The 25499-nt window shown below is 41.1% G+C and overlaps 1 protein-coding gene across 6 annotated transcripts in view; it reads right to left on the bottom strand.

Annotated features, from left to right (window-relative positions):
* The window catches only part of nrxn2a (neurexin 2a), a 118195-nt gene that overhangs the window by 78790 nt on the left and 13906 nt on the right, over positions 1 to 25499 (bottom strand). For 5 of the 6 annotated variants that reach the window (XM_069713327.1, XM_069713332.1, XM_069713330.1 and 2 more), the window contains exons 2-6: positions 13735 to 14878; positions 11852 to 11872; positions 6256 to 6285; positions 6005 to 6016; positions 1339 to 1640 (exon numbers count right to left, since the gene is read on the bottom strand). In XM_069713327.1, coding sequence (XP_069569428.1) covers positions 1339 to 1640; positions 6005 to 6016; positions 6256 to 6285; positions 11852 to 11872; positions 13735 to 14437 — 1068 coding nt within the window. In that variant the 5' untranslated portion in view covers positions 14438 to 14878. The remainder of the gene's footprint in view (positions 1 to 1338; positions 1641 to 6004; positions 6017 to 6255; positions 6286 to 11851; positions 11873 to 13734; positions 14879 to 25499) is intronic. The other variant, XM_069713331.1, reaches the window with a different exon arrangement.

Below are 25499 nucleotides of genomic sequence, written 5' to 3'. Positions count from 1 at the left end.
AACTTCGCCACAAGCTGACTGATTGAAAATGTTGCAAAAAAACAGTTTAGACACCAGAAAAAAGAGCAAGATAAGCATCCAGAGTGAAGTCTACATTCGTTAGTTGGTCATCTAAAAAGTTTAAAGTCCTGTGTTTACACTCTTTATAGTCTCTACCACCTTCTGAGAATCTTATCTAGTTTTCCTCACCAGGTGGTATTAGTATTTCTGCAGTTTAAGCTGATGAAAATAAATAGATGACACTGAACCAGACTGTAAATCTGTGGGCCAAAACATTCAATAAACCTTCAGATAGTCACTAATTATGAGCGGGTTTTGAACCGCAAGCATACACTTCACATGACATTTATCCAGTTTTAATATAAAAATTTTTTGGAGCTGTAAGGTAGTGCATGATGGGACTAATTGTAGAAGGACTGCAGTCCGAATGCCAGCAGGGTAACATATAATGTAACAGACACACCCTGGCAGTAAATTAGTTTGGGAATTCAGGACCTTGTCCAGACAATGGTAATGATGTGAAACCTTAGGGCCGAGTTGTACTTGGCTGGAGTACAGTAGGTACAGCAGTGTAATGTCGGACACATGCAGTGGCTGTATTCATTATATAAGCTCTTGCTTTTTCTTGCATGACCTCCCTGATTCTGCTGCAACGTTGCATCAGTGGGGTAACCCCCCCCCCCAAAAAAAAATGTTTGTTGTTGTTTAAGCAGAGTTTATCAAAAACAGAAATTCTGGGTGATCACTTTTGTTCAATATAACTAGAAAAACGAACACACTGGGATATCATCAGTACTGCAGGGAAAATGAATATGATGGATAACAGGGAATAAGTTGAGTCTTCCTTTTAAAAACATTCCAGCAATCTTTTGGGTGCAATAAATAAATAAATACAAAATCAAGTTGCTGAATTATAGAAAGACTCTGTGATTTTCACCAATGCAATCTTATTCACGAGCAAGCAGGCAGTGACCCGATATGAGTTTGTAATACCAAAATGTGGAAAAACAGGAGCAGAAATATAAAAAAATTCAACAGAATCCTACACAGCGTTTCTTTACTTACAGTGGACAATAGTCCCCAAAAGAGCCTATTTTCATGTAACTAGTATTACCTGGACCTCGTAAGAATCTGGTCCAAACGGCAAAGACATTTTAATATTTATTATTATTATTATTATTATAATACCTTTAAGATACACTCACTGTGCGTGCCAATACTGTACACAGCAACTGGTTTCTCTTACATCCTATGTGTCATCTTCTGACATAAATAAAAGAGTTTCTTAGTCCTGTCGGCAACAAGCTTCAAAATCAGAGGTTATGGACGTATACACACCTGACGGAGGTTGCGTGTCACTCGCACATCATGCCAGACATTGTCATTAAACTTCCCGCTGGCCGGTTCCACCAGAGCTTCAAAAGCACCGGAGCCCAGGTTGATGACGAGCCACAGAGCTCCGTTCCTCAGGGACAGGTTGACATAGTCAGCTGACTTCCCCGTGTGCAGCAGCAGGCCGTTCCTCTGCAGGGTGCGGAAGGACAGCGTGATCTCATCCAAACTACTCTGAATGGGAGTCTGGGACAGGTTGTAGCTGAAGAACTCATTTCCTTTGAAGGTGGCCACTGACTCCTCCTGCCCTGAAAGGGGAAGAAGAACGTCTTAGATAATTCTTCCTGGCTTAACTTTGAATTATCTACTGGGTATATTCACTAATTGAGCATGTTGAAATAGAGTAGGTTTGGTGACTAAAATGAGTGGAAAACACACAGTTCAGCATTGTTTGACAAATCTTTCTCTGTCACTAACTTGAAAAGACCATGTTTGTAGTTATGGAGCTATTCACATATGCTACAAAAACACTGTACATTCTGATGAATGTACTGCCAGTGAAAGAAAACATGATTTTGTGTGTGTCATTTGCACATTAAAGGATAACGCTGGTGATATTATATATATTTCATATTGTTAACAAATCATGTCAAAAGACCAACAATAAAGTGATTCTTCTGACAAGTATAGTCTCTGCAGATGAAGCACAACAAAGCTTATTCCTCTGTTCCATAGACCTCCTCAAAAACACACCAGACTCTCACTATTACATCACATCTTAAAATAGTCCTATTTACCCCTATTCCAGTAAAACATTTGCTTGAAAAAACTATAGAAGAACACCAGCTTTATCCTTTATTCCACGGTGACGTTTTAAAAATGCCAGCATGAGTGTGTCAGGCTTGGCTAAACATCTAATTTACACCCGCAGTCAAAGGAACGTCCACTGGGTAATGTAAATGCACAGTAAAATGCAAAGAAAAGAATTTCCCAACTGTTCAGAGGGAAGCAGACGGAGCTTCATTAAAGATGTTGGTTTTTGTCTTTGCCATTGTCTCGGAGAATTCCCCATGTTAGCTCTTCACAAGCAGTGCTATCAGTGTACCTTTGGTGGCAGACAGCATATCATACAAAGTTATTCTAGACATTACAATGAAGGATAGATGAGTAGGTAGCTAGATAGATAAAGAAATAGATAGACCTACTGTACACTAAATTATAAAACACATTGTATTCTATTTTGCTTCAAAGGCCTTCCACACACGTACAATACCTTCTCACACCCACTCTTAATTCGAACAAAATTGAACTCCACAGTAAAATTTCACATTGGTTCCTCCTGACATTAAACCACTGTTCTACACTGACCCGATGTTAACTGTTGTATAACATGAGTGGGCTGCTTCCTTTGCTTGTTGATAAGATGCAGCTTCCCAGCTATTGAGTGATTTGTTTCAAGCTGGAAGGATGAGCTGTCCCTTAAGCCTCACGTTTGTTTGTACAGTAAGTGTCTGCTTCTGAACTGCGGGGCTAAATTTAAGGCTGCAAGATCAATGGTGCCATTAGTCTCTATTGTTTGAGCTGTGTAGTTGCTCAACTGTTGAGCATCCGTTAAGCTGTTGTTGTAAACGTTCCTCATGTGAGTCACATTTTAGGTGAAACGTTAACCCAAAGTGCAGGTGCAGAAGGGAACATTGAAGGGAATTTACAGTGGTTGCGAAAATGATTGTAAAACATGAATAGGGAACACTAGAAGTCAGTATCCATTTAACCTGATATCTCGAAAAGGTTATCTCATGAGAGATCAGCCATTATAAGGAGAGGATTTGCACCATAACCCCTGCACATCCTGTACAATCTGTCTATTCATCTTTCTGTCATTCCAGGCTTCCAATAAATAAGATGTCACAGTCACAGATGACCCTAAAGCCCTTTTGAAAGTCTCTGAGGGGTCAGTGGAAGTGTGTGGGTAGATAGAAAGGCAGTGGGTCATTTCTCTGCTTTCCTTGTTACCAAGATGGTTGCTTATTGTCTGCAGCAACAATGTTTGCTAGTTTGTGGAAAAGGAAATGCTGTCTTTGTTTTCCCTGACACCAGATAGACTTTGGCACTAACTCCAAGAAAATACCTTCAAAGACGCCGGCTGCAGTGAGTATGCCAGCTTGAACATGCTGCTGGAACAGTTTAGCACTTCAAGTATGTTGTAGCTGACTGAGGGAGGATCGCTCGATGCAAATGGGACATATTGATACAGGAAGAAGGCTCAGCAGAAAATAATGGCAGCACCAACAATCTCTACATGCCTCTGCTGCTTCTCTTCCCGTGGCCATATCTTACCTTTTTGTGCCAACAGCCCTCTCTCTGTTCGTGTGTTGCTATCATAGACTGTATATAAAAGTGGATGTAGCTTCTGGCTCTGAAAAATGAGGCGATGCAGAAGTGCCTTAAGCTGTAAAACCACCTAGTGCCACTAAAGTTGGCTCCAAAAAGCCTCCGGCTCCATAGACTACCATTCAACTAGTCTCATAAAATTCTCAGTCTCTCCAGGAGTTATCTCGGTTTTGCTAGCTAAAGTCGCTCCTTCTTATTCGTTTTCTGGCCGTCCATCTGAAAATAATCACGCCATTATCATAAAAAAAGCTTTAAAAAGCCGTGTTTATGGGGCCGTGTCCGTTTGATTGACAGGCCTGTGGTGCAGTCAGGTTGCGGCTATCGGTGGGTGGGACGTAGTATCGCCGGGTTTCCAAGCAGATCGAGTTGGATCTAATGTTAATAATAATGTTAAGCTTTACAGCAGAGTAATTTCCAAAAAGCCTGGGGCACAGATGCAGTTATGAACATCATCTACTGCTTCGGGGACTGTCTGCTGGATGCACCCAGACCTGAGTCGGGCAGTGTGCATGTCGATGGTGGGGCAGCAGCTGACCATTGGTCTGGAGCAGGGACACTGTAGGCTACACTTGAGCCTGAATAATCTCACCATTTACAGTGTATCTGCGTGTACACACTAGCAAAGAATCGTGGGGCTGGAACACGTGCACAAGTGGGCGCTGCTGAATTTTCTTGAAGTCTAACTGTGGCAGTATAAATAGAGATGAAATCAAAACCCTCTCTCGAATATCCCCCCCAGGCTACAGCTGGAACATTGTTAATAACAAATGTTTGTTATAACATTAAGTGGCTGGATAAAACTTTGATGTCTCATGTATATCCCATGAGGTCAGAGGCACAGTACTTTGTTACTAATTGTAGCTGTGCTACGCCCGTGTATTGCTTGGAGGGTTATTTCTGTAAATCTTCATTTCACAATCAATTACCAACTTCTTGGTAAGAAATTGAGCCAATACATTTAGGCCTAATTTCATGACAAATAACATTGTGGTTGGCTTTAGGACACACTTACAGCAAGACATACTACATATTTTATACTGCAGTATTATTCGAATACATCAGACAATATTAATCTTTGTTTGATTGAGGCAGTTGTGGCATAAAGTAAGTGTATTGTTATAAATCAGCACAACCCTCAATTAAAGTAAGGGCTTAAATGTGACATTATTTTTGGCCTTATGAAGACTAATTACGTCTTCTAAATATGATCAAGTTTGTCCCACAGAGGGTAACCAACAAATCCATATAAATGATGTCACAGTCATGTACAGCCTCAGGCTGCATTATGGTGCAATCATTCTGTGAAGTATTTGCTTAAGCTTTTTAATCTACTGTAAATGACCTTGATATTAATGTTATCAGTTTAATACAAGGAAATGTAGAATAAAACACTCAGAATACTGCCACACCCTCCTTTTTTTTTTTTTTTTTCCATCTTCAGTGTGTACTGTGAATGTGAATAACACAAGGTGACGTACAAAGCTGTCTCAGTTTACAGCTGCAGATTATTCATAATCATTTCTCAAGATTGATTTGGTTGAAAAACATTGAATAGATCTGGAAAAAAAAAAAGCAAGAATACAGGAGCTGTAATGACAACCCAACACCCATGCTTTTCTGGTTAGATAAGTAATTTTCCGGACAACTTGGACCAATGAATTATACTGTCCGAGAGTGGACCATCAAAGCCTAGTCTCAAGTATGTTTAGAGACAACACTGATTGCCATGGAGACAGGATGATGACTTTTGTCTGAATCTCGCAGTACATGGTGGAAGACACAAAGCCTAAATACAGCAGACTTCATCTAGGTCATTGCCACCCATGGTATTCAGTGAAAATGACAGTTTTGCCCTGTGTTGTCCAAATGCTTTGCCTAACATGGCAGCGGATACATGTTTTTTCTTCCAAGATTTCCCATCACAGTACTAAAGCTTTCCTTTAATTCGAATGTTGAGATCTACCACAGATCAATGATCATAAGCAACTCCGTGATAACACTTGAGAAATCAGTGCTACCTTGAAACTGTAAGAAAATCTTAATTATATATACACAACAACCTTCAGAATAAAAAACAAACAAAAAAAGGAAATTCAATTTCTCTGATAATGTCTGTCGATACTGATTATGTTCGCAGCAAAGAAAATAATCTGCTTCCTGTGCGGACCTAAGAGACATTTTTTTAGGATGAGATACCTTTATTCTTTTTGACTGACACCTGTTTCCTTTGAAAACACCATGAAACCAAACCGAAGAGATGCTATGAGCATAGATGCATTACCTTGGCGAAAAACTGCAGAGGTCAAAGGTGATGTTCCAGTAGCTCAGTCAGTGGTCAGGACAAGGGTTTGACGGACACAAATTGAGTGAATAGTGAGCATAACATGAGAGGAAGCAAAAAACGAATAGGCAAGTATATGAAAAAAGAGGAGAGGAAATATTAGTGCAGCACAGTCAACTGAAATGATTTCAGGGGAAGGGGAAATGTGTTCAGGTGGCTGGGAAGGAAAAGCAAACCAATAGACCCCATACCTTGGCGGTTTAACATCAGGTGCGCCAGACCTTGAGGGAAAGAACAGAAAAAAGGATACGAAAACAAGAAGTTCATAAAGAGGTTCGGGAGAACAAAAGCATTGTCACAATGTTGGACTGCAGTTTGTGACAGACATCCTGGGGTAGGTACGGATGTCAAAGTTCCAACTAAAATATAAAGGGGAAATCAAACTCAAAACAGACAAACATCTCAAGGGAGGAGAGGGAAAGCAAGGAAAGAAAAAAACATCTTGACTGGTGCAACCCTCAGTTGCTCACACAGATGCTTTTTTCTAATGGAACACATATTGTATGTTTACTTGATGCAGACAGCGTTTGAGATGTATCAGGAATACATAAAACCTGCTTTCATATTGCAGACACCTAATGTAAAGAACTTCACACACGGTAAAGCTAGGTCAGCGATTCCTATGATCTCTGGATGTTTCGCAACTCATCTCCACATCTCCACACGAGTGTTTTGCATGTAAGTGCCCAGCCAATCCAGAAGAGCCTACGTGACCTTGTATATGGCAGCGTTTGCTCAAAGGGTAGAAGTGACACCATTCCTTATCCTTTAAATCTTTGGCGACTATCTCTCACACTTCCTGAGAGGATTTCCAATCTAATTCAGAGGCTTTTAAGGGGTGGAGCCTGAGCACTGCGCCCCTCTCATAACACGGATAATAACCATCATGTAACAGCTCAGGCTGCAATGATATGCCACGTCAAACCTTTTAATTCTGACAGAAAGCAGAAGGCAGCTGTACCCCAACGGTGCCTCCAAATTCTGTCAAGTAGAAGGCCGAAGGTTTAGTCAGTACACAGTATTCTCTATACTGTGTAACACAGGACATTATTGTAATTCTGATAAGTGCAGCACTGCAATACTCTTATCATTGTCACTGTCAATTGCAGGATATCACTAGTTGAAGGTGATGCTGTATTAAAGCCCTGCAGGTTCACTTGTGCACACCGTGGTGATCAAAGCCAAGTTTCATAGGTTTACACCACCAGCTTAAACCCCTCACTCCTCTGTCCCCTGCTAAGCACAGACAGGGTGAAATGTGGATGAATATCTCAGTGGGTCAACAAGAAATTGCACGGCACAGCTCACCTGCTCCTCCTGCCAAAGAGGAGCTCGGGCTGACATAATACAACACTTCTGCTGAGCACATGAGCCCCACTGTGCCAGCCAACATAAACAGCTCTCATCAGTGCATCGGCACTTTAAGACCCCTGTACAGCCAGTCAGTTACTCACAATTCCAGTCCCACTTCAGTCATTAGGTAAAAACCTTATGAAGAGGCAGGTCACATCTCCTGAAAAAAAAAAGAAAAGAGGCTCTTACTGCTGCCACTCGGTGTGGAATGGACATGATTACCCCTGGGAGGGTCCTTGCTTGCCAACACGTAGGCTTTTCATACAGTGTGCCATTGCAAAGCCAGTGACTGAGCCTCCGCTTAGACACGATTCACCCACAACCCTGTCTGCATAGCAGACAAAGAGCTGCTGAGTGCACCCTCACTGCGGCTGTGTGTTCCACATGTACGTATGCACACGACGTAAATTATGCCTCCTCGTCTTCCCCTCATCATCCCTCTATCCAGATGTGATTGGATTAAGATCATGTCTGTTTGCATCCTCTGCCCATCTTTGTGCTATAAGCAGAGCATCAGCAACACGGGGCGACAAACGAGGATTATATACACTGTCATTAACAGTAACAAAGACACCGTTGTTGTCAGCCACCGCTGACCGAGATAGCAGGAGGAATATCTAGTAAAAATTCCCCCCATCTCTTTGCCTTTGAGAGGAAGAGGTGCACGTTTCCTATTACCTAACTAATATGCAGAAGCAGTCCACAGCCACTAGCTATTGCTTCACCAAATGGGGTAAACTCCAAATGTTATAACTGGTTATTTCTGTGAAGCTACAGAAAGGATCTTTGACCCAAACAATTTGCAGCTATGATGACTCCACACATCAGACTTCTGCACTCGGGAGAGGAAATCTTACCCGTAGCACTGACTAGTAAAGACGGATGCTGTCGACCACGGCAGGTCATAGCAGGCACTTATGATTGGAGGCGCCAACATATTAATCCCTTACAATGCATGTATTTCCAAGGAGTTGACGAAAAGTGGATTAGGAGTGGTGTCGTCGCTGCCCTTGTATAGAGGCAGCCACCCATTGAATATGTGCATCCTATCCTTGGCTGCGCCTCACATCCAAATCTCAGTGTGTGGAAATGCAGAGATAACAGGCTAAGACCTGTGGAGTCCCATTAGAGGGGAAAAGAAAGCCTGTATGGAAATAAACTGTCCTTCCCACCAGTAATCTACCAGCTATTTTTAAATAAGAGTTGCAGGGCAAACAAAAAATTAATAAGCAGGCTATGGAAGCTCATTTTATTCAAATGTTGGCATGTGACTTTTAGGATCCTATTGACTCTGCCTCATTATATAACAATGTGTTATATTATTTTTGTATAACAGATCAAAAGAAACCCTGCTAAAGCCAACTGTTCTACTCGGGTCCGTGTGCAATCTGTGAATTGGTAGATTTACCTTGTAGATGGGATGTTACTGATCACTGCATCATGACACTCCTTGAGGGGTTATGCAAGTTCCAGCTATTAGCAATGTGCTTGCTGTGCTTATACACGCCTTAACTCATGAGTGTCTGCTGACCTTGAGTAGATCCATAACCATGAAAAACGTACGACATCATCAAGTATGTTGCACCTTTGGCCCGATCATAATTCACGTTCGAGCTGGTTGGAAATGACAGTTTTCACACTGAATAATGAATACTTAAATCCAGAGACCAGAGCAGCTGCTTCTTAATGTAGAATCACCCGTGTTTGTTCACCAGCAAAAAACGTTTTTTTGTAAACAAACATTGCTTCAGAGAGGACGCCTGTCACTTCAAAAACGTTGTATGAACAGACAGGGTTTCCTCATCATGAGCTGCTGACCTTTAGCCTCTAAACCTCCTCCTTCCGCCTTTCTTATTTTTTAATGATTTAATCCGTGTAAAAAAAAAAAAGATAAAAAAAACAAACTTACAAACATCTTGAATTTTTGTGGCAAAGTCACTGAAAGACTCTAGCATGATTTATAAACACGTTAGGGTATGACTTTTTTTTCCATAAATGTAACTAATTAAGAGAATTTATGTTGCTAAACAACGCAAAAATACATATTGATTTTATTTTTCCTGACTGTTAATGACAGTGTTAACTTTTGAAAGACTTCTACACAAGATGAACACTACTATCTTTGTTGGTTTAATTAAACAAATATAATGAAGAAACAAATGCAGATGTTGAAGGACCTCTCAGTCATTATTGTGACATTAATTAGCGCGCATCCAAGAAGAAAGAGCCATTGCATGAGGATTAGGATTTGCCAAATTTGTTTTTCCGTGAAAAGTACAGTATTATGGAGGCTGTTGTAATGAGGGATTAGACCAAGGTCACTGCTGCTGAAAGATGCGAGCCCACCAGGACCAGCTGTGTCCTTTCTCTCGAAGATTTCTATGCTTGCTTTATCATCCCTCTATTTCTTCGTGTGTTCTTTCTGTGTGCTTACACATGAAAATCTGAAGGGGGGAAAAAAAAAAAAAAAAGCAAAACAATGATGGTGCACTTGCAGTTGTCGTGTGTGTCATGTCAGGTTTTCCTATATGTTTGAGTGATTTCTCTCTGTTCTGTATCGGCCTTGTGAGGTGGCTATCCTTATCTCTTGTTCACAGACCTTTTTTTTTTTTATTATTATTTTGCGTCAGAGGATGCTGCACTCTTTTGGGATCTGAGCATGCCCCACCATGGCCTTTGTCCGCACCGATCGATGGAAGCCCACATGCTGCATACTGTAGATGAACAACTCCAAATACTCACCTGCTGTGCCAAAAGGTTTTCACTGCCTTAAAGCAGTTCCTCAGACAAATAAAGATAATTCCTGCACCACTTAATACACACAACCAAGAGCAAATATAGCATTTGGGTTACCATCTTTGTCATCTCTGGGGGGGAAGGAGGCGATTTAGGTAACGCATAGATTAGTCTATTTCTGTTGATGCAAGGACAACAGAGAGGAGACTTGCTGCCGAATAGCATATGGAGTGGTGTGAAGGACAGGGAGAAAAAAAAAAAAGGCATCTGCTGAGTGTGATTTTTCTGTTGTCTGTTGTTTTCATGCATTCTGCATTAGGGGATTGTCTCCATGTCAAGCTTTAATCCAATAAACGTTCTGATGTGCTCTCTTTGCAGCATGTCATCTAATACTGCCTGCCTCTTTGCTGTGAGCAGAGCCATGCCATCTTTGCTCATATTAAGAATGATTAATGCTCGCTTTTGGAAATGTGTGCAGAGATGAAACCTACTACTGTTACTGAAAAGTACAAGCATATAAAACAGTCACTAAGTTATCCATCTGTGCTGTTTTGAATGCAGCACAGAGTTTACACCAAAACATGTCATATTTAAGAAAACATTACATCTAATGATAAGTATACCAATACGCACCAAATGTTTGCTGTCCTTAAATCCAGTCATGTATTTGTATTCTGCACAACCAAGTGAAGAGACTATACATGAAGACAACAGTGTTTTGCAGTCCCCAGTCTATTTTGCTGTCATATGCCAAATCTAAGTGTCAAACGCAGGACTTCAGAGAGCAGGTGTGCATAGGTCTGCGTATATCGAGTCAGTAACAGTGATTTATAATGTGCAGCGGTTCAGCGCACCTTGCGCCGGTCTCCTGAGCCTGTTGGCTGCTCTTTCACCAGAACCAGCAGTCCTTACTGGGGGGAGATGGATGTTCACGCTCTGATGCCGAATAAACAAATCTCCCTCCTCACTTTCAATCTTCATTTCAGTTCAGTACGTGCATCTCATTAAGGACCAATCCTGCTTAATTGCGGTCAGTTAAAGTGTTGCTAACGAGAGAAATATATTTTTTTCCCGCTCAGGGGAATTTGTTCCTCTTCAGAAAATAGTGTGAAATGCAACTATGAAAAAAACATGTTATTACATTTTGATGAATGTTAGGGCCTCAGCAATCAGCCATGATGTGCCTGAGGATTTATACCGTCATGATGAGTTTAATCCACATATCGACCTTGGAGCATAATGGTATATAGAACTTGGTAAACTTTATAACAGTAGTTTAGATGAGAAAAATGTGCACTGAAGAGAGAGGAAAAACAGAATTTATAAATAATGAAACAAAGCATCTCTGTACAGTCCTTTTCTCTGATGCAGTATATGAATGCAACCCATATTGTGTGACACCCACGTACTCTGCAGACCTCTCTAGTCACCTTGAGCACACTGATTATATATACAATGAGCATTCAGCACATTAGCCGCTTTTTCATCAGTGACCTTGTGACCGGTGATAGTATATCTCCGTTCAGCTTAATTTGTTGGATGTCAGAACTGCAGTCCAAACTGACAATAACAACCTGATAATAACCAAACACACTCACACACACCGATTCTCTGGTAATAGCCTTTGCAAATAAGAGCATCACGGAGAAAAAAAATTATGCTCATCATTCATGTTCATTATATAATGCATCGTCTTACCTTCTACTTCTTTCTGGACAGCTGCAGGAGAATAAAGACAAAGACATATTTAATGTCAACAGCAGAATATTAATTATTAATTTGCTACCAGTTTACGATCTGCAGCTCATCTAACGTAGACAAATATATCATGCTTTGCTCAACCTTTCTGCTGCTTTCTGTGTCGCACCACGCATGCTGACCTACATGATTTAGCCGGAGGCTGGCAGGTTGATCATTTGTTCTGTAGCATTAAAGCTGTTGACAATATTTGTGGCATTGCATCACATCTGTGACATCTAATGACATACATATAATCACAGATATACAGTAATGTAGTCCACTGTTAAGTGCCCCTGCCAGGATTGTGTTTAGTTTTCCTTGCGGAGGAAGGCTGACGAGTTTCAAAGCCAACCACACTGTGTATTCATGACTAACATTTATACGAGGGAAACCTGAAGTGTTTTGCCAAGTGAAAACAATCTTAATCACTTCCACTTTCTGTTCTGTTCTGTAGGTAATAAGGAGTTTCAAAGCTCACTTTAAAATGCAAAATTCTCCTCTTGCTGTTTTTCTGATTTTCCAGAATAAGAAAATTACGTGTATTTGGTGGCCTGTTAGATGTCTCAGTGTTGACAAACTTGCAAACAGCTATCGCATTAGAAATCTGTTGTCGTCCGACTTGTGAAGACAACTGCTGAGAGACTGGACTCACACACCAGAGCAGCCTGTAAGTACTGCTGTAGTATACTTTGCCCAAGATTGCTCTTAAGTAGGCTTTATTGATTATCCTCTGGAGCTCAATGAGGGTATGGAATATATATTTAGAATGGGAAATTAATAAGCTACTTAAACCTCTATTTAAGTGGCATTCAATTGCTTCTGTTGACCAAAGCAAAAGTGAAATAATTAGGCTAAGACAATTGTTTGATCTCACCTTTAGCTCATAGTGGCTAACGTTAGCAAATCTTAGATGTACATTTCTTTAAAATGGGAGTGCTTCATAATTAATTTTGTTACAGTCATTAAAACATTTTAAATTCATATTTTTCAAGTGACAATCATCACGTCTTATGTCTCTTGGTTTTAATATGTTATTAGTGGCGGTAATGCGCATAAAAGCCATTTCCCAACAGTCACCGAGCAACAAAAGGAGAAGAACACATTACTACCATGCGGCGGTAAAACACGTGTGGTCCTGTGAGGTTAGAGTCAACGGTACAGACAGCAAAAACTACGACAACTGTCAAAAAGTTCTGCGTGGAACAATTAACAAAAATGAGATGCACTGCAAACTCTGCCAGGTGAAGCTAGCAAATCACAAGTCTACCACGGCGAGGCAGTCATTTGACAGCAAAGCACCAAGCAGATGGTCCATCTGCAGATCAACACTCAACGGCAAGCTTTTTCACCAGATGAAGTAAGTTTGATGTGCAGAGCAAACAACGGCCGTCATCTCAAAGATAATAGCTAAAGACATGCTTCTCATCAGCTTTGTCAGGGGCGAGAGTTTTCGCCGTTCGAAGGCATTTGTTGAGCCTGAGTAAAACAGTCAAATAGTTCCGCAGTATTTTTGCTTCATGCCCTGCTTCAAAACTCACAATACTCAGTCTGTTTTCTTACTCAACTACTCTTGACCATCAACTTTATAACTCTCCTACATGTGGAATTGTTCCACTGCATTTTAACATTCATCATGTACTAGTAGCCGGTGGCTGCCTCACTTTAGGAAAAGAATAATAACAACAACATGTCTTCACACCAAGTCCAACCCTACCTTTTATTTCATAAGCAAAATAATTAATTGTTGAGGTAAACACTGTCTGTCCTCACCTCATAGCGTAAAAATACACACATATTACTGCTAAAAATACATTAAGCTGCTCACAGAAAGATGGCCTTACCTTCATGGCAGTACCTTCCCCTGTAGCTGGTATTGATACAGTCGCAGAGGACCTCTCCTTGGCTGACGGAGCACAGGCCTTTGTTGCTGCATGGAGAGTGTACTTCACATATGTACTCCAAATCATTGTGGACAGCTTGGCCATCCAACAGTATTGGTAGTGCCTCCCCCAGTTTCAAATTGGCTATAAGGCCCTGGTATGGTGGCTCGTATTTAACAGTGCTTGAAGTGAGTGCAGAGAGGCGCACATCAGGTGAGATCCCCCCAACGTAAAGGTCGCTGGCCACGACCATCTCTTTCCTCTTGGACTTCACCTCAGCCACTTTCTCCTCATTATCCACCACCATCCTGGTCTCCCTGTAATTACGGGCGACAAAGACTCGGTGCCAGCGGTGGTCGTTGATGGTGGTCTCGGTGTGCAGAGAGGCCGGTTCCGCACAGTGGATGGTAAAGCGCATGTGGAGCCTCCCGTCGGCAATTAGCAGCTCCAGGAAGTCGCAGTTCCCCCCGTCGTCGAGGTAGAGCACCAGAGCTTTGCTGATGTTGGTTTTCAGAATAAAGCTGAGCTCACCTGTTGTCTTGGCATCCCACTGGCCGTAGCGAGTCCACTGACCAGGAACCCCCTCATATTCCAAAGCTATTCCTGTTAGCACCAATCCAGCTAACAACAATAACCAGGACGCCTCGCCTTTACACCTGCCCATGATGGTTACTAACTACTATCTACTGCTGGCTCCTGTGGTATCTAATTCATATGAATCCTAAACGGGGGTAAGGAAGTGATATCTAGTGTCTATATTTTTGTTGTCACCCTACAATTTGCAGAAGTAATACTGCAACTCCTCCGTACAGAAAAGGAGTTTTTGTCTAGCCTTGACTGTCTATCCTGACTCTTTTTGCCATCTCTCCATGGGTGACACGTGACAGAGTGAACAACTGAGGCACATTGCAGAGTACTTTGCATCTACTTTGGATCGGCTGAGAAAGAGAACAAACAACATAAAGTGATCCACAATACTGTGTGCTTCCTCGTCTTCGCCATCCAGTGTCTTGGCCTCCATCCAGCACTGTTCCTGTCAGTTCTCCATGGGTTAGCTAGGCACGCAGCCTAAGTACAGCCTCCGCTCTCCTCAGCATTCCAACATCTGAGACATAAAAGAAGAATGTGTAATGAATATCTGGAAACATTACAAACTACTAATTGTACAAAAAAGGTAAATAATCTCGTCACTGTGAGTAATATGGCAAATTATTTAGAAAATGTAACAAATCATTAAGGAGGGAAATATGGAAATGAGAGCGCTGGAGAATTTTTAAGCATTCAGCTGTGATTCACATCGTTACAGGTCACTTTCAAAGAACAACTGAAGAAAGAGATTTCCGCAACAGGCCCTTAACACAATTCTTTGGCAAAGTAAGATCTCCATCCTGGCACCCCACCTCATGTCTTAGCTGTCAGGCAGAAAGAGAAACAGAGGGTCTCACTATAGTTTGCGGAGACCTGTGCTGATTTCCAAGAAGCTGGTGGGAAAAGCCTGTCTTGTAAGCACCCCACAGATGTTCTGGCACAATCCATGGCCTCCCTAACTTCAGTGATGTTGAACCCCTTAAGCTCTCTGTGCTCCCTGGACTCAAGCTAAGACGCTACAGCGAAACAACACATGCAGACCGGAGGCTGGGGGTGATAGAAAGGAAGAATGTTGGAAACAAACAAGAGATTCAATTCTTTGTGCAGCGCAGTATCTTTCCAAATTGTGCAATACATCCGTCAGTTCACCAGAGAATAACATGTCAGTGTTGCGTTTCGCCTCGCCTTGGCATGAAATGTATAAATGTGTACAAATAGGGTTAAAAAAGGAGGTCATGTGACAAAGTCCTAGTGAGGAGGAGGTCAGGTGACTTCGATAATACAAACACAGAACTTTCACAGAGACGACCAGGGGTCTGATGTGTGGGAAAGTCAACATTTGATTTATTTTAAGTAACGTAAGCAAGTTCCACACGTAACATATTTAACTTATATAACATACGCTAAGTAAATTATGTGATGTACTTAGTATTTCTCAAACCAAAATTACTTATTTTAACACAAAGTACAGTCTTTCATTAAACCCGAACCAAATTGCGACTGTGTCACATTTGAATGAAACCATGATATTTTCCTGAATCTAACCAAGTACTTTTGGTTGGCAAAACCACATGCGTTTACTTTTCACCCTGAGGCGAGGCAAAGCATGACACAGGCACAATAGTGTCTAGTGGACGGTTGTATCACACACTTTGGCTTTGTAATAACAGAAGAGGTTGTGCCTCACAGGCCTGAGGATATAACATATTGTGCACCAGTTTATGGTTGAACTGAGAGCCTGTACTAACCCATTGATACCATTCAGACTAAAAGACTGATGTCAAAAGGGTGTTAGGTCATCCTGTCAAATTATTTCCCGGGAAACTACATTGACATTAATTGAAGAAGGTCAATGTTTATTTATCTTTTCATTACCCTGCAGAGAACAAAGCCAATAAATGAATTTATTCTAGTGTCTGTGTTGCCTGATACAGCTTACTGTATGTCTCTTTGCCAAAGAACTCTGATGCAGCCCGAAACCTATTAAAAACACATAAAAGAGCAATACCACTGTGTGATTCAATTAAGTGATCAAAACCAAAATAAGCAGCTACAATCAATTACATCCAGTTTGCACAAAAGACTGCAACAAGATTTTGAAGAGGCTTACTGCTTGGCATATATCACACATCTGATGAAACTCAAAATATGTTTGATTTAAACAGCAGGTTGTACAATGAATGTTGAGATTTCTGCTCTTAACATTCATAAACTGTACCAAAGTCACCCTGTCTCCTCAAAGAGAAAGGAATCCAGACATTGTAGCACTTTACATACAAGGTACAATCAGTCTCCATTAAATGCAGACTTTTAAAGCTTCCGGGTTTATAATTTAACAGAAAAAGATCTAATTTGTTTAAAAGGAAGGAATAATCTTTGTAATGTCAAACTGAGTTTTTTCTCATTTATAGATGTTTCTCAACAAGGAGCAGAGACATTTCATGGGAGTTTGTCCCAATTTCATCTCTGTCACAGAGAGAAATATGTGTCTGAGTCTGCAGGGAATTACAACCTCTGCTGGGTTTCCTGCTGATGAGGGACTGCCACAGTTGGGTTTATTTGCTAAAGGTAGATGTCGCAAGAAAGACTGCATCGCAGCAAATAAATCAAAGTTTTTCCCCAAAGTATCAGAAGGCTCCCGGCTGGAAGAAAACCCTTCTGATAGACGGGTTTATCATGGGAATAGCTGTATCCTGGAAGGTCATAAAAACGGACACCCTCCTCCACAGGATGAATTGCAATTGGCTAGGGTCAGGTTTATGCTGTTTGGAACGCTTCTCAGAATCTGTCGTAGCTGTATATATGTGGTCAATTTCAGCTTGTTTTTTATTTTCAAAAACAGTACATTAGTAATTTTAAACCTTAAGAGACAGGGAGGTATCTGGTGCTTTCAGCTTCATGGTCTCACTGCATGCCAATTGTTTTGCAGCATCTCCCATTTACACTCATTAAAAGCAAATTGTTCACCAAGACATCATTGTCAGACATATAAATGCAGCATAATGTGGAAGCTTTTAGGATGCGTTCTCTGCTAAGAATACTTGTATATACCGCATGTAACAACTGCACAGTATGACTTCCTACTTTGAAAGGTTAAAGACACGATGAGCAGACATTTAAATGTGAGATGTAAATGTTAATTGTTAGACAAACCACATAGTGCCTTTATATGTATTTATATATCTCTTACTTCTCCTGTGTTTCCTATCTTGATCACACACTGCCTTTCCTCACAACAATTTTACCAACACTCAAAAGGTGCTGCTAGGCTAACACAGACAGGGTAGATGAAACATGCAGGGGCCTATTTCCCAGCAGGGCTTTGAGATGCTCGTCGGGTAATGGCATTCCTCTGCGCCTATAAGAAGCTGATTCAGCACACATCTTGAACATAAGTGGGTCTTGTCATGGATCTTTGGAAGGAATTCAGTGTATTTTGAATTCCTACTCACGTTGACATTTTTTTTTAAAGTGAAGTCTCAGTGAAGAATTTCAGTTTGTTAAAACGTTATTAAAGTAGCTTTACTGAACTGACCAAAGAGGGACCCGTTTTGGATGTTTCATGGCAACATTGTTCAGCCTAGAATAGATAGCACTGGTTTAGTGATGACTCCTTGGTGCCATTGGTGTGTTTGGACCCGGGTCTGCTCTCCCCTGTCCACATAGGACTCACTATTGATCACACATAAATTAGGTCTCACTTTGTAAGTAGGGTGTTTACAGTTAAGCTCTACATTTAATGGCTTATCTCACTCGGTAGCATGTGCTTACTTCATTAGAAGTAACAAGCCAATTACCCATCATGATCAGGATCTGGACTGGGGGCCACCACAGGTGCTCAATTCATCTCATTTCAGTGGGGGCCGGAGTGACCCCGCCAGCACAAACGGATACAAACTTCTTTCCTCCAACACTAAGAAAGACTGGTACATAAGATTAGGAATTTAGCCTGGATATAAAAATATATAATTGTGCCGCTCTCCTAGACTTTCCAAAAGTTATTGGAATGAAAAGAAAAAATTTCTCAGTGAAACTAGTTAATCCATGGGGGTTGTAATGCCTTTTATTTTATCTATCCACCGTTTATACGTGTAATCATGTGTCGGATACTTGTGATTATTCTCAGTGGCAGAAGGGCTAAACAAAATATGAAATAGTTAACAGAAAAATTACCAGAAATAGTCGAGTAAAAAAATGTCAGAGTAAAATGCAGTTTGAGAAAGAACTTCAAACCCTGGCTCCTTTCTCCACACAGCTGCACACAGCTGGCCAATCGTAGCGTTGGGGGAGTGGATGAGTCGCGTTGCATGTGCAGAATGTTTTACTCAGTCTTGTTTGTCACTGTGGTTTATGTTTTTGAAAAAATGTTTCTGGACAAGTTGCAAATATCATAGTAAGGATCTCAAATTAATATTCGACAGTTGTGTGCATGCATTCATACGATACAGCTGGGGGCAGGAAATAATGAGGATAAGATACCTTTAAAGGACTCGGATGCTATAACAGCTGCTCTTCTTCACTTTTATTCAGGCTCTCTAATAACATAAGATTGTTGGGATTGCCACCTAATACTATTTTGCCCATCCAACTTTATCCAATTAATCAATATATAGTCTCTCATATGGAATATTTAAGGACAGGCCAGGATATACAGTGGGTACGGAAAGTATTCAGACCCCTTTACATTTTTCACTCTTTGTTTCATTGCAGCCATTTGCTAAAATCAAAAAAGTTCATTTTATTTCTCATTAATGTACACTCAGCACCCCATCTTGACAGAAAAAAACAGAAATGTAGAAATTTGTGCAAATTTATTAAAAAAGAAAAACTGAAATATCACATGGTCATAAGTATTCAGACCCTTTGCTCAGTATTGAGTAGAAGCACCCTTTTGAGCTAGTACAGCCATGAGTCTTCTTGGGAATGATGCAACAAGCTTTTCACACCTGGATTTGGGGATCCTCTGCCATTCTTCCTTGCAGATCCTCTCCAGTTCCGTCAGGTTGGATGGTGAACGTTGGTGGACAGCCATTTTCAGGTCTCTCCAGAGATGCTCAATTGGGTTTAGGTCAGGGCTCTGGCTGGGCCAGTCAAGAATGGTCACAGAGTTGTTCCGAAGCCACTCCTTTGTTATTTTAGCTGTGTGCTTAGGGTCATTGTCTTGTTGGAAGGTGAACCTTCGGCCCAGTCTGAGGTCCAGAGCACTCTGGAAGAGGTTTTCTTCCAGGATATCTCTGTAGTTGGCCGCATTCATCTTTCCTTCAATTGCAACCAGTCGTCCTGTCCCTGCAGCTGAAAAACACCCCCATAGCATGATGCTGCCACCACCATGTTTCACTGTTGGGATTGTATTGGGCAGGTGATGAGCAGTGCCTGGTTTTCTCCACACATACCGCTTAGAATTAACACCAAAAAGTTCAATCTTGGTCTCATCAGACCAGAGAATCTTATTTCTCATAGTCTGGGAGTCCTTCATGTGTTTTTTGGCAAACTCTATGCGGGCTTTCATATGTCTTGCACTGAGGAGAGGCTTCCATCGGGCCACTCTGCCATAAAGCCCCGACTGGTGGAGGGCTGCAGTGATAGTTGACTTTGTGGAACTTTCTCCCATCTCCCTACTGCATCTCTGGAGCTCAGCCACAGTGATCTTTGGGTTCTTCTTTACCTCTCTCACCAAGGCTCTTCTCCCACGATTGCTCAGTTTGGCTGGACAGCCAGGTCTAGGAAGAGTTCTGGTCGTCCCAAACTTCTTCCATTTAAGGATTATGGAGGCCACTGTGCTCTTAGGAACCTTGAGTGCTGCAGAAATTATTTTGTAACCTTGGCCAGATCTGTGCCTTGCCACAATTCTGTCTCTGAGCTCCTTGGACAGTTCCTTCGACCTCATGATTCTCATTTGCTCTGACATGCACTGTGAGCTGTAAGGTCTTATATAGACAGGTGTGTGCCTTTCCTAATCAAGTCCAATCAGTTTAATTAAACACAGCTGTACTCCAATGAAGGAGTAGAACCATCTCAAGGAGGATCAGAAGAAATGGACAGCATGTGAGTTAAATATGAGTGTCACAGCAAAGGGTCTGAATACTTATGACCATGTGATATTTCAGTTTTTCTTTTTTAATAAATTTGCACAAATTTCTACATTTCAGTTTTTTTCTGTCAAGATGGGGTGCTGAGTGTACATTAATGAGAAATAAAATGAACTTTTTTGATTTTAGCAAATGGCTGCAATGAAACAAAGAGTGAAAAATTTAAAGGGGTCTGAATACTTTCCGTACCCACTGTACATGTTCAGAGTGAGCATTGCACCGCTGAAGAGATTCAGCATGAATGATTTGCTGTTATTAAGAGTCAACCTGCTTCCCTGGGGAAGGACAAAGGGGCAGGCAGAGGGGCTGGAGGTTCAGCAATTACTGAAAGTTCATGTGCCGATATCACACTGACTCAATGTTGCAGGGAGTAAGACTGAATTTTTTTTTTTAAATTTTTTTTTTAATCCATGGCTGACACCAAACAATAGGGATCGTAGTATGATACTCGGTAACATGTCAGTGAACACAGCGGTGAGCTTAAAGCATTGCTCTGTTGAATCAACTGGATAAGCAGGTGAAAGCAAAAACAGGAGGTGGACTGTAACCCCCCCCAAAAATGAAAAGAAACCAGTTTACTCTATACTGCTGAAAATACGCTTAACAAATCTAGCAGATTTTACCCATAGAGAACTGCTGCAATAGATGCATGCCTGTGCAATTCTATGCGCCTTGCTTTGCTGTGGATGAGAGGATCACAATAATATTTTCATGCGCTGCTGCCGTGCTCACTGTGTGTATCTAACACTGTTTAAAATGCATAGGCATGTTTGATTTAATCATATATGTGAGCTGTGGTTGCTTGTCACAGAGACACTTCATAGTATGCCGTTTGATTCTATACAGGAGACACAGCTCAAGGTCTTGTCGTCTTGCAGCATGCCTCTGTTGCATGCATTGGTTTTCCTTTTCATGCTTCAATGAACTGCAAGCGATCTGAAACTGTCCCTCTTTTTGACAGTTTATCCAGTCAGGTTGCAGGTTGCAATAGAGAGGAGTGCGGCATTTGTACCCAATGTACCACGTGGTTATTTGTCTCCAGCTGTTTAGCTTTATTCTTTTTATCCATCAGTTTTTCTATTGGGGGACCAGTGGAGGTCGGATATCCAGTCATTCTCTGAATGGAGCCTGCAAGACTATGAAAGCAATTCCAATGGGTCTATTAGAGCGAACGTAAGGAAACCTGCATTCAGTATGCACGCTCAGTGTTCTTGAGGTATGGGTGTGTCATGGGTCTGTGCCCCTGGTAAAAAAACAGTCATGCCGGAAATAATGGCTTCTCACCACACCTCTGTAATCCCCTCAATCTTAGGGCTCACAGTCGGAGTGATGCTGGGAGCAAAACAGGGCAGAACTTTGGATATTAATTACCAAGTTGAATTACAAATATGTGATAAAGTATTCATAGCATTTGGGCATAAAATTCCCTGAGTGTGTCACGATAATTCCACTATGAGCGAATGTTCCAGAAATACCCTCTATTTGGGCAATATGCTGATGGTGAGACACAACTTTGTGTTTGTCTAAAGCTTGGATGTTTTCAAGAACTACATCGTGTTAGATTCAATGTCATAGCTGCTGATGTTTACAGTAAGCTCACAGGAAGATTCATCCCAGCTCAGCTCCTGTTGTGAAAGCTCAGATCTGGGCAGTGGTTGAATGTCTAAATTTGCGGCCCACGCCACACTGTAGAGGCAAATGCTGAATGATATCGAATCATTTAATGATTGGAGAAAAGCTGTCACATAACTCGGTGTCTGATTTATGCTTCTCAAGTTCACAGCCGTTAGCTTGAGTTAAATACAGAACAGGAGTATCCTCAGAGTGGGAGACCACAGACAAATTGAACGGTCTGTTGAATCACTGTATAGTATTTCAAGTCAAACAAGAAAGTATCTGTAATAATTATTACTGCTACTCATTGAAGGAAACAATGACTGAAATAATGATACCCCCTTTTAATTAACCAATTTGGAAATGAAATCTAATCTAGCCTGGTATATGGAACAAAAATGGGTTTGACCTACATACGCCGAGACATTTTCTTTGATGGAAACTTTGGATTAGAGATTGAAGACATCACCCGTAACGTTTGCTGCCTTGGCACTTCGTCTCCGAGCTCACACATTTGTCTTAAATCAAATTTTTGTTAATTACATTTTATATGCTGCTCTATCATTTTTAGCATCGGCTTTCATTATTGGGAGAGCTGATGATAAACAAAAATGTTGTGCTTTGTTTGTTGTCTCAAGGAATCATTTATGTATCTGTCCAGTCGCATGTTTTACAATCAAAGAGTGTAACAGTAAATTGATTTCTTCAAATAACCCCAGGACACAGATGGATGCTTCTTTTCAGACAGGATGTTTGGACATGTAAGAGTTCAGAGTCCTGCTGATTACTCAGAATAAAGTTTGGCTGTTAAAAATTCTCCCATAGCAGTTCAAAATGTATTAATTTCTCCATGTTTAACTTGGAGAAAATCTCAGTTTCCCCAAACTGTATGAACATTTTCTTCTCAACGGAGAAACATAGTGTACAAAGAGAGTTCAAAAAATACCTCAATATTTATCATAAAAATACTTGAGTTGAATAACTCAGACAGCTGGAGACTGTTTAGGTCAGCACCTTGGGAAGCACTGCTGCATAGCAGACAAAAGAGAGTGACCAGAGATTTTTATGCTCTAACAAACCTTAGGTCCACAACATGTCAGCATTCTTCCTCTCAAAAGAAAAAGTGTCAGTTCTTTAAGGATAGTTCAGACTTTGCAGAAGTTAAGATTAGCACAGTTAGAATGGAAAAAAACGATTCCAACAATGTTTCGAAGTGAAGGTATGGTACGTGTTTATCTTATGAATGTACAGTTTATATGAAATGCTAATGCATCCGACTGCTGAATCACATCTCTGCCAGGACAACTGTTCACACCCAGAGTCGATAAATTTAGCACAGACAGACACATAGATAAATAGACATGAGCCCGATTAAGGCTTTTAAAACCATCAACACGGAGATAAAATCAGAATGAAGCAGTTTGTTGCTGTAAATGTGACCTGAATCATCAACTAGCTCACTAGCAGGTCACAGTTTATGGGCCTCAAAGAATATGCCCAATTCATCTTGCTTGGGTGCTGCACTCTTCTTTACCTTCTTGTTCCCCTTACACCGCCTTATTCAGCCATTACACCAAGTCACATAGCCAGCAGTGGTTTGCATATAATATTTCTTCTATTAGTGAAGGGATCAGGAGGAGCATAGCACTCTGACTGAGTTAAAAATAAGTCTCTAGAACAACTTAAACTAAAGTACTCTGATAGTGAAAAAGAGAACCGAGCCTAAGACACAAATACGTTGGCGCTGCAACATTACGTTGATTGATCTTTGTAACTGATTGGAAAATATTCATCTGATTTTCTATGCAAGTCATTGCCTTATATGATATTAAATGGAATATCTTAAAAACTGCTTTAACAAATGTATGTACATTCATGCAAATTTATGAGGATAGACAATACCATTAAAAGCCTAGAAGAGTGCTCGGAGGGTGCAGACCTCCACCAAGGCCAAATATCCACTCCTCTCTGATATGCAAATCTGCAACCTGAACCACCATATAAGTCTAGATATCTTTACAAAACTATTAGCATGATGTGAAAATATGCTTGTGCCGAGGTGGAGCTTCACATCTCAGCAGATGTCCCCCTCCGGATCTCCCTCAGGAAACCACTGTCCTCAAGTGCTCCATCATGACTGCTTGCTGTTTGAATAGGTACATGTGTATCCCAGAGGATTACTGGCACTCCTGAATATACACTGTGAAATGTAGTATTTCTAGAATTGCCTGTTTTGTCACTATTTGACTTACCTACCATCACCTGGATTTTTCAGTTCAAATCTCTCTTTTAACAGAAAAAAAAAACCAGACAGAACCAGACTCGGAGGAAAGCATTGTTCAGTCTCGACTGTCACCACAGGCTTCTGTTTAAGGCTATGCTTCCTCTGTAGTGTCACCAAGACAGCCTGGCTTCCCAACTGCTCGGTGCACATGAAGTCAGCCTGCTCTGTCTACTGGGGCCTGATTAGCTAGGTTGTTGTCCAGGGAGCGGAGCCGCGATTCCATTGCTTATTGCTAAGTTAGTAGACTGAAAATTATGTGAAGTATAACATTTGAAAACGCAAGCGTATGTTACGAATCAAAATTTGCATATTTATTGAGTGATATAGTGTTGCTGAGCAAAGATTTAAAAATCCATGAACGGCATCAGCGCACAGAGCAATAGCAGCAGGAAGTGAAACAATACTCTAACTGCAACATCAACATTTAAATAGCCTATCTCGCAATGTTAATGACAATCAAAAATAATTTTTGGATCTGCCCTGCTATTCATATCCGCTCCAAAATTCAATGGGTTCTTCCAAGGCCATTGCTTCACCCTTTCAACAAGTTTCATGAAAATCACGCCTCCAGTTTTGCTCCAATCCTGCTAACAAACAGGAAAACACACGCAAACAAACAACACAGAAAAGATAACTTTCTTGGCAGAGGTAATAATGAATAATAATAAATCTTTCTTAAATAAATTCAAAGAGGTTGTGATCAGTTGAAAGAAACATTTTAGCATGGAATCTGCTGCACTGAAATTAAAGTATATAAATAGGATATGCATGCAAATATAAGCGAGCACGAGGAAACGGGGGGTTGTCAGTCAGGCGCTGATATTGCCTGGGGGCCTACAGCACAGTTACAAGGACAGCACCCGCCCTCCACCCTACAGCACCCAGGACGATGCCACAGAAGGTTGCTCAGCTGTGTGGGATCTCTCTAACAAGCTGCTACCTCAGTCTGGCCCAGCTGAAGCTTTTTACTCTGTTTACTAGGCACCTATAAAAGTGGCCTCAGTGAGCTGTTGTGGCTGCATGGGTTGAAATACATTTTTCCTGTGTTTTCACATGCCAGCAACTCCTCAGTGAATCCTCCCCAGCCAGGAGGAGGCATTTTCTTTAACTTAAAAAATGGTGAGACATCCAACCTCTTATTTCCTTTTTTA

This window comes from Brachyistius frenatus, unplaced genomic scaffold (assembly GCF_029030835.1).
Source record: "Brachyistius frenatus isolate BFR_SWC_R1_liver_20210118 unplaced genomic scaffold, ASM2903083v1 Contig_117, whole genome shotgun sequence".
NCBI lineage: Eukaryota > Metazoa > Chordata > Actinopteri > Embiotocidae > Brachyistius > Brachyistius frenatus.
The sequence above is the reverse complement of the archived record's forward strand: the minus strand, read 5'-3'. Positions and strand labels throughout refer to the sequence as shown.